The sequence below is a fragment of the Neomonachus schauinslandi genome, chromosome 9 (genome assembly GCF_002201575.2).
Source record: "Neomonachus schauinslandi chromosome 9, ASM220157v2, whole genome shotgun sequence".
In the NCBI taxonomy this organism is placed as follows: Eukaryota; Metazoa; Chordata; class Mammalia; order Carnivora; family Phocidae; genus Neomonachus; species Neomonachus schauinslandi.
Window position 1 is genome coordinate 75,575,217 of NC_058411.1, and position 9,503 is coordinate 75,584,719.

The 9,503-nt window shown below is 44.8% G+C and overlaps 1 protein-coding gene across 1 annotated transcript in view; it reads left to right on the plus strand.

Annotated features, from left to right (window-relative positions):
- Positions 1 to 232: 232 nt before the first annotated feature.
- Positions 233 to 9,503, plus strand: part of FMN1 (formin 1) — a 385,670-nt gene continuing 376,399 nt past the window's right edge. Inside the window, exon 1 of the mRNA XM_021695357.2 lies at positions 233 to 2,093. Coding sequence (XP_021551032.2) covers positions 233 to 2,093 — 1,861 coding nt within the window. The remainder of the gene's footprint in view (positions 2,094 to 9,503) is intronic.

Below are 9,503 nucleotides of genomic sequence, written 5' to 3' on the forward strand. Positions count from 1 at the left end.
CAGAGAGAAAGGATAAGTCATTGCTATGATTTCATTTATGTTGGTGTGTGATTTATGCACTCAGTTAGACAAACTGCTTTCTTCCCCTCTTCTTCTACCAGGCGGTCTTGTTGCTAGAGATGACTGTCAGCTGCTTTCCCTGCCTAGCCACCATCACATGCCCCACCACCGGAGCCTGGGAAGCCTGACCACAGACCAGCATCTCCAAGGCATGAATAATTAGGTAGGCATAATGGAAGGCACTCACTGCACCCTCCAATTGCGTAAGCCCATTACTGAAGTCTGCTACATCAGCTTCTATCTTCCAAGGGGGGAGGTCAGAGGATTTTCATACAAGGGCACTGTAACTCTAGACAGATCTAATAAAGGGTTTCATAACTGCTACCAAGTCAGGGAGGGGTCAGACGTCATCAACCTCAGCCTGCAGCCAAATGAACATCCAGGCGACATATTTTTCAAGCAAACTCCCACAAAAGACATTTTAACTGAGCTGTACAAACTCACAGCAGAGAGGGAGAAACTTCTGGCCAATCTGCTGAGCTCAGACCACATCCTGGGGATTACGATGGGGAACCAGGAGGGGAAGCTGCCGGAGCTGTCCGTGAGCCTGGCCCTTGAGGACGACTGTTTCCAGAGTGCTGGTGACTGGCCAGGGGAGCCCCCCGTGGGCTGTCTCAATAAGAGGAGTGCCCATGGGAACAGAAAGCCTCGGAGGTTTGGTGGAAGGAGAGGGAGCTTTGAGGTGCTTCCACAGAAGAGGACAAGAAGAAAAGGGCATGGGGGCCAGCAGTCGGCTCCTCAGATGGAGAAGGACCAGATCTGTTCCAGCAAATCTCTTCCTCTTTCTCGAACAAGGCCTAATCTTTGGCTTCTAGAGGAGAGAGGCAGCTCGTTCCCAAGTGGGGCATTTATTTCTTCCCTACAGTGGAGAGAGAGCTGCCCCCCAGAGCTCCCCAGGACACTGGATACGAGCCGCAGCTTTGGGAGCTTCAGGGGGGCTTCTGAGGACCCCGGGCTTGGAAGAGGAGAGCCGCCCCCTCAGTGCAGCGCCACAGAGCCAGGAGATGATGATGCTGGTGTGCCGGAGAGGGGCCCTCACAGGCTGGTGCACCCGCAGACAGGTTCATCTGGAAGTCATGAGGACTCTGAGAAGCATCCAGAGGCAGAGAGGGGCCAAAGGGAGAAGTCTACTGAGCATACATGCAGGAAGAAGCCTATTTCCAAAGTGGTGGCCAAAGTCCAGGATCTGTCTACTCAGGTGCAAAGAGTAGTTAGAACGCATCCCAAAGATGAGGAAAGCATTGCCATTTGCCCGGCGGCCCGAGCTGAGTTTATACCCGGAGCAGACTGGCTCACCCTCCCAGGAGCCGAGGCTGGGACTCATGAGTCCAGGTGGCAGGGCCAGGAACAGCAAGGCGACAGGTCGTGGCAGCTGTTGGACAGGGAACGCATGCCAGCCAGTGCCGAGGGGGCTGTGAACAAGGTCCTGCTGAAGGTGATAGAGAGTGAGAAGTTAGATGAAGCCACTGAGGGGAAAAGGCTGGGCTTCCCCCCAAGCACACCAGTCCCCCGCGCCCTCCCAGAAGCCAGAGGCAAGAGGAAGACCGGGCTGCCTCTGAGGGATCACAAAACCTCGTTTCTGGATCTGCCCCACAGCGGAGGCCTTGACCGGTCACAGCCCGGAGGCCATGAGAAGAAGCCGTCCCCCCCAGCACCAGCAGCCCTCAGCATGCTACTGAATAATTCAGCCTCCCAGTCCAGCACACACAGACGGATGGCACCTGTTCCCTCGCCTCTCTCTCCAAGGCTCCCAGGCCCTGAGCAGCATCACAGGGCCCTGCAGCTCCCTTCACTGCCTGGTGAGTGGGAAGTGGCTCCTGATGACTCTCTTGGCCGAAAGAGCAGTACTTTCTCTGGGTCCCCTTCTGCTGACACCTTGGAGCCACCACCCTCTGCAAAGGTCACGGAGACCAAAGGAGCCAGCTCGACCTCCCTCGGAGCAGGCCAACCTCGGTCGGTGCCTGGGGAACCTTTGGAAAAGAGCCTGGGGCCCGGAAAGACTGCAGCTTGGCCCCAGTACCAGTCACCTCCAGGTAAGTCCCTGTATAAGATACTTTACATCTGTGCTTGGGCAGCTCACAAACAGTAATCTGCTTGTGCTGTTCAGAGACTGGCTCCTGAACAAAGAACCCCAAATTCCTGGGCCTGTTAGTCAATTCACTCTGTAGCAAGGAAACTGGGAGTGGTGTAGGGGAGTGTGGCAATGGTGAGGCTGGTGCTGACTTATAGGGTCAGGGGTGTAGTTGCTTCCAGAAGCCATGCTTGGTAAATGTCTTTTAAAAATACTTTACTTTGGCATACTCTAAAGCTGCCTCTGTGGTTGCTTAACTCAGGATTTTCAAAGGAAACAGGAATGAGCAGAAAGAAGTAGCAACTTGTCTCTGCCTTTGATGCTAACACTGGGTAATTGGCCCCTTGACCTAAATTCTGCTGTTCATGCTGCTGGAGTAGCTCGGGTTCATTGGGGTTCTCTAAGCAGAAGAGCAAAAGCCCCATGTGTCTTTGCTCATCTGTCTGTTGTAAGAGGTTTTTCATTTTTGTTTTTTAACAATCACTTTTATAAGCGTCATTACTTTATGGCAAGAACTTTATTTTTTTACTAGAAGAGGGATGAACTCAGTCTCACTTGAAGAAACTCGATTCAGATTTTCTTTCTTTTTTTGGACTCTATTTTCCAAATGAGCATGAAGGAATGTTTATTCTGTTTTATTTATGGTCTGTTTTACTGTCATGTTTTACTTATGGGTGCTCAAGAGCCAATTTGGCTTATATGTTTAATGTGATATAAAATTTTATGTGGAAGTAATTTGGGGGTTCTAAAAGTGGATTCAGTAAGACCAAAAAAGGTAATGTATAAAAGGTGCCACTCCGATATTCCTTACATTTTCCAGGCCAATGTGGCCAGGGCCTCAGGGTTTCATATGCCACTATGCAGGGGACCGATTCTTTTCTGGGGTAACTCCCACAGCATGTGGTCAACGCCTTGTGTAGGCAATGGGTCGTAATATGATATACGGTCTCTTAAAGATTAGACAAAACATCGTGCTCAATTTCTGAGATAAAAATCTCTACCTAGGAAAGAGGAATTTCAACAGCTTTCTGTTCATTTTGACTCTTGACATTTTTTAAATTTCTCTAAATCATTGATCAGGCATGGTTCTTTAAAAATGTGGTAAATACTTTTGATCTTATTTTTGCAATATATTGATCTTAGTTTGAGAAGACTTGCTACTTTCGTGATATAACCAATCTGCTTCACCAGGAAAGTCAGAGAATTACAGCTTTTGTTTCATGTATCATAGAACCCTAGTGATGAAAATTCTTTCTCCTCATGGATGCTGGAGCCATTGGAATTCTTGGAAAGGGAGGTCTGTGCAGTTATTAGATGAGAGACTTCTGGAGGCTCAGGCGTGGAATAGCTGCTTCAACTCTAAAGGTTCTTTTTTAGAAACCACACTAACTTCTGGGATTGTGCATGTCCCTCATCCAGAAACTGGGCATTAAATACATTGAGCTTCAGTAAATCTTGTTTTTTTCCTGATTTAAAATTATCTTTTTATTTTGTTGCCCTTTTTCTTTTTTTTTTTTAAATATTTTATTTATTTAAGAGAGAGACTGAGAGAGAGAGAGCACGAGAGGGGAGAGGGTCAAAGGGAGAAGCAGACTCCCCGATGAGCAGGGAGCCCAATGCGAGACTCAATCCCGGGACTCCAGGATCATGACCTGAGCCGGAAGCAGTCGCTTAACCAACTGAGCCACTTAGGCACCCTGCCCTTTTTCTATATAAAAAATATTATAAAAGCTCCATTGTATCTGGGTCAAGGCAGGCACACAGAGGACATTCAGTTTCTATGGTGACTGACCATGAGCCCACCGAGTAGTAAATTCAGTGGGTGGTCACACTCTACCTTGGCCTCTCCACATAATTGCTCAGAACCGTTCCCCTTCCTTTGGGCCCAGCCCTGCATAGCACTTTCAGGAGCCAGTCCTTGGAATCATGATAGTGTGCTTCTAACCTTATAAAAGAAGGAATTGGAAAGGAGGAGGAAAGGAGTGGGAGAGACTTTTTCTTCTCGTGTGGGTGACTTGTCTGTTGCTGGTACCTTCCTCCAGAACATCCAAACATTGTCTCTTGTTACTGTCCCTCTGAAAAGCATAAAGGGAGGGAGTTCTTCAGATAGTGGGTCTTCATTTTTATATCCTGTGTTCCTGTGTTCTTTTCCCCCTTCTTCCCCTTTTCCGTGGTCATGAGTTCTCTTCATATTCCGGATCCTTCAGGGACTTCCTGCCACTGGTGGGTCCATATGTATGGGAGAGTTTTCGTGCTTCTAGCTGCCTGTCTTTCACTTCATTTCCCTTCTCACCCCTTCCCGGCAGAGGCCTCAGAGAGTCCCCAGCAGCCCTGATGGTGGGTGGAGGGGGTAGAGGGGCATAATTCATTGACTATCACTGCACAGTGGCCCTTTTTCTGGATCCAACTCCCACCTCTCTCCCATGTTAGCTATCAACCAGGTTGGGTTTATGGTCTGTGGACATTTATTTCCTGTGGAAATAACATCGGGGTATTTTATTGAAGTGATGTGATTAAGATTATTGAAAGCTCTCATTAACTGCTCAAGTAAGAGATTAAGTCTGGCAAAAGTAATCAGATCTGTTTCCAGTTGGAAGACTCTTTAGTGTTATGGGTGTGTAGTAATTCCCAGGAAAGAATGAAATCCACTTCTCCTTCTCACAGGACAAAGAGTTAAAGCCAGTATTAACCATCCACCCAGGAAATAGCATAAAGGTATCATAGAGGCTATTGGTCCACCTCCTATTGGCTTTGAAATTTTCTTAACTCTTCATTCCATGGGCTACACAAAGGAATTTCTTGTCTGATGGTGATATGATCAAACAGATAATATGCTAACAGTGAATGATGGACAGATTTGTCTTCTCATGCCCATGCCCCCCCGCCCCCCCCCCAGCACACACCATCTTCCCCCCCCCCCCCCTTTGGAATTGGTTTTATAGTATTTTATTTGGGGATGGAAACTACTGTAGAATGTTCCCAAGCCTTTGTGGAATGTGGTATTTTCTCAGACCAAGGGACTCTGGTGGTGCAAACCTGCACAGCGATGTCCTCGGGGCTGAGATTCTTTCCTGTTTTGATGGCTTTCTTTTTACCTTTGATCTGAAATAGACCCTTTTAATGCCAGAAGAATCACATGGAATCTGGCTCACCACACTTAGGAAAATGCCCAGTGTTTCTGTGTGCTCCTCAGCAATCTCATGATCTTTGTCCTCTGATTGAAGTCACTGAGGCGGTGGTGGAAGCAGATGCCCCAGGCGTAGTTCTTCTTGATATTATGAGTCACTTGATCAATTGGAAGGGCCATCAGAAGATGTAGTTCATGTCAACCGATTAAGAGTTGAGACGCACACTTGGAATCGGTTTTTTTAATATCTAATGCAACTGTCAAAACTTTCATTCCTCTGAGCATATATTACAGGGAGTGGATAGAAGTTCTTCCTACAGTAATACTGAGGTTTGATACAAGTCCAGTAAAAATTTAAAGGAACTTCATAACATTAACGGACATATGCAACCATTTAAGATTACTACATAAAGTATATAGTACATAGAAAGTTCTCTGTAGGGACGCCTGGATGGCTCAGTCAGTAGAGCATGCGCTCTTAATCTCAGGGTCATGAGTTCAAGCCCCACCTTGGGTGTGGAGCCTACTTAAAAAATATGTGGTCAGGGCACCTGGGTGGCTCGGTCGGTTAAGCATCTGCCTTCGGCTCAGTTCATGATCCCAGGGTCCTGGAATCGAGCCCCGCATCGGGCTCCCTGCTCTGCGGGAAGCCTGCTTCTCCCTCTCCCGCTCCCCCTGCTTGTGTTCCCTCTCTCGCTGTGTCTCTCTCTGTCAAATAAATAAATAAAATCTTTAAAAAAAAAAAGAAAGAAAATTCTCTGTAATTCCTGTTAAGAGAGAAAATAAGATTCAACAATTGCATAAACCATATCATACCCATATAAAACAAATGTAAGAATTAAATTAAGAAATACATTGCCATATACTTTTAAGAAAGTAAGGGGGTGGCGATTGAAACTATATGTAACTTTGACCTAGCAACCCTACAGTGTTTACTGTAGCATTGTTTCTAGTGGCAAAAATAGCTGAAAAAATTTGGATGTCCATCAGTAGAGAAATGGTTAAATAAATTATAGTACATTTCTACTGTATAATACTATGAGGCCGTTCAAAGTATTGAACTAGATCTGTACCTAGCAAGTGGCAAGGTGATGGATAGCATGCTTGCAGTTTTTGCGAGACAGGTATCACCTCTCTTCATATATGAGTATATGTATGTTTGGTATGGGCTTGAATATCATGGAGACAGGTGTAGAAAAAGACTGACCAGTCTGTTCACATTCTTTATCTATGGGCAAAGCAGGGTGAAGGTGGGGAATGAGGTGAAGGGGAAGAATCCAGAAGCATTGGGAAGAGCGTTAACTTCTTCTCTTTATATATTTTTATAATATGTCACTGGTTGCAGTAAATGTGTCACTTTTATGATTTTTAAGAGGGATTTAACTGCTTTTTTTTAATGGTTATCCCTTATTTATTGAAGTATAGTTGACATAAATGTTATATTAGTTTCAGGTGTATAACAGTGATTTGACAATTCTAGACATTATGCACTGCTCACCAGGATAAGTAAGTTACCATCCACTGCCCTACAACATTATTATAGTATTATTGGCCATATCCCCTATGCTGTACTTTTTATCCCCATGCTTATTTATGTTGTCACTGGAAGTTTGTGTCTCTTAATCCCCTTCACCTATTTCATCCATATCCCCACCTTCTTTTAATGAGTGATTTAATGACTTTTTAAGTAAAAAAACAATGCACCTAGAGCATTTAGTGTGTGTGGTGGGATTACAGTTAAACTGCACTTTCCTGTGTTTTCCCCATGTCCTTTAACAGGGTGAGAAGCTCGGCTCTGAGACTGTACTGTTAGGCAGGGAAATGCAGTTTGCTAGAGAGCTGGGAAAGCAGAGCCCACAGAGAACTAGTCAGGCAGGGAGGCTTGGGTGAGGATAGACCATTAACCAGAAACCAAAAGAAGAAGGAGCTTTATAAAGGCTCCTGGTAGACAAGGTCCTGACAGAGAATAGACACCCCTCAGCCTGAAGGAACAGGGGAAGCAGTGGTCACTGGAATCCAGACAGGTGAGCTTCACGGAGAGGGCCACATGGCAGAGTGGTGGCCGGTGGCCTGGGGCCGAGCTCGTGGGGCTGAAGATCCTGGCCTCTCTCTCCTTTGATCTTCTGCCTGGAAACCTCTAACTGAACCAACCACAGGGTTGTAAGGAAGCCGGCAGATGTGGTCTTCAAGGTTGGCCTTCCAGGGCCAAGGGCAGGGTGGAGAATGGTGGAGAGTGGATCTGGAGGGGCAAATGGAAGACAAGATGAAGCAGATAGGGGGAAGACAAAGAAATGTAGGAAGACAGAATGGTATGTTAAATGAGCAACAAGGCAAAGAAGAATGTATGGTGGCTGTTTTGCTACAGAACAGTGGTTGTCTTGATAATAAACGATAATTGCACCCTTTCATTTCTTTGTCATGTGACCTTTATGCCTTTAAATTTAAGTGGATTGACTATCTCTTATTGTTAAAAGTTCAAAAACAGAGGAACTAAAAGAATTGGAAGATCTTGCAATACAGTTTTCATTCCACGGATTTAGAAAAAATTAGCTGGTTTTTAAAAACAAAGCTCTTCTATTTAACTGTGATTGCTATCACATTGTGTTCAGTTGCTTTTTGTGAAAAACACAAAAAGGATTTAAAAATATCTTTCTCAATCACTGCAAAATAAGAATAGCTAATTAGCATATGAAATATGAAATAGATTTTCTACCAATGAACAATTTGTATTTTGAAGTCAGTTTCCCTGTAGAATAAATGATGGGTGTTTCTCACATTCAAATTCCGTTTTTCAAAAGATAATACATTTCAAAAGCCAAGATCATGACCAAAATCTGATGTTTTCAAATCCAGAGCCAGCTCTATGTATGTGAATTTTTTCCCAGATCAATATCCAATTGTGCTTTGAGGATCACACCTTCAATTGAATTGTTTTTCACTTGTTTCTTTTCTGTTCTTGGGTTCGGAGCCCAAGATTTTAAGTGAGGGTGGCAATCTGCAATCCCAGGTTACAGACATTGGTCTAAAATAATTCTAAAGATATATAGAAATAACAGAAGTAACACTGTGATTGCAAGTCATAGCTGCTGAAAAATCTCAAAAAGAAAACAATTTTTTTAAATAAATAGATACATATTTTTTCACCTTCTGCCTCATAGCATTATTGGTTGGGGCATAAAAAAATAAGCTTTTAATGTGGTCATTCTATCATTTTATCAAATTGATAAAGCAAAGTACTGATTTTGAAGGCATACGTTTTGTTTTATTCCTCATGGATTCTTCTGGGAGAGGTTGCTTTTTGAAAACAGTAGATAACCCCTGGGCCTACTTTCTTCCTCTTGATAGCTCTCATCAGGGAAATGTTTGCTACTGCCTTATTGCTTATGCTACTTCTTATTTTATTTTATCTACTTTCTGATCACTTACAAGGACCATAACTCCTGTTAGATAGTTCTTAAACACAAATCAACCCATATTACTTAGTAAATTTGGGGGGCCTCCGGGCTGTGATATTAGGCCATACCATCCCCCTAGAGTTTCTCTGTGTGCCCACATAGCTCAGCCCCCTGCCAGGGCATGTTATAGAGTTTCTGGACTCTTAACAGGACACCCTAGGAGTTTTTTCCACAGTCATGGATTGTTCCAGTACATTGAACCAGATGCTTTCTAGATGGCCCAGAGTTTATAGGAAAGACCTTGAAACTAGGTTAGAATTGGGATTCAGGGGGCGCCTGGGTGGCTCAGTCGGTTAATCGTCTGCCTTTGCCTCAGGTCATGATCCCAGGGTCCTGGGATCCAGTCCCATGTTGGGCTCCTTGCTCGGTGGGAAGCCTGCTTCTCCCTCTGCCTGCCACTCCCCCTGTTTGTGTGCACGCGCTCTTTTTCTCTCTGACAAATAAATAAATCTTAAAAAAAAAAAATAGAATTGGGTTTCAGATGTGTATAGGATGTAGAAGGACTCTGGGGTCCTTAAAGGATGTTGAACAATAGGGAAGAATGATGGACAGTGGAAGGAGAAGTATCATGAGGGAATAAGTCTGGGCCAAAAGTCTGTGCACAGATGTTTCCTCATCTTCCTATGAGTGCCCCTGGACACTAGGGGGAAGGGGCTCTGGCATGAAGGGAAGGAAAAACTTTGTCATCAGAAGCCTGAGAGTCTTACAGTATAGAGGAGCTGTTCAAGAGAGGCAGGAACTCCCCTTCCTTCCTTCCTTCCTTCCTTCCTTCCTTCCTTCCTTCCTTCCT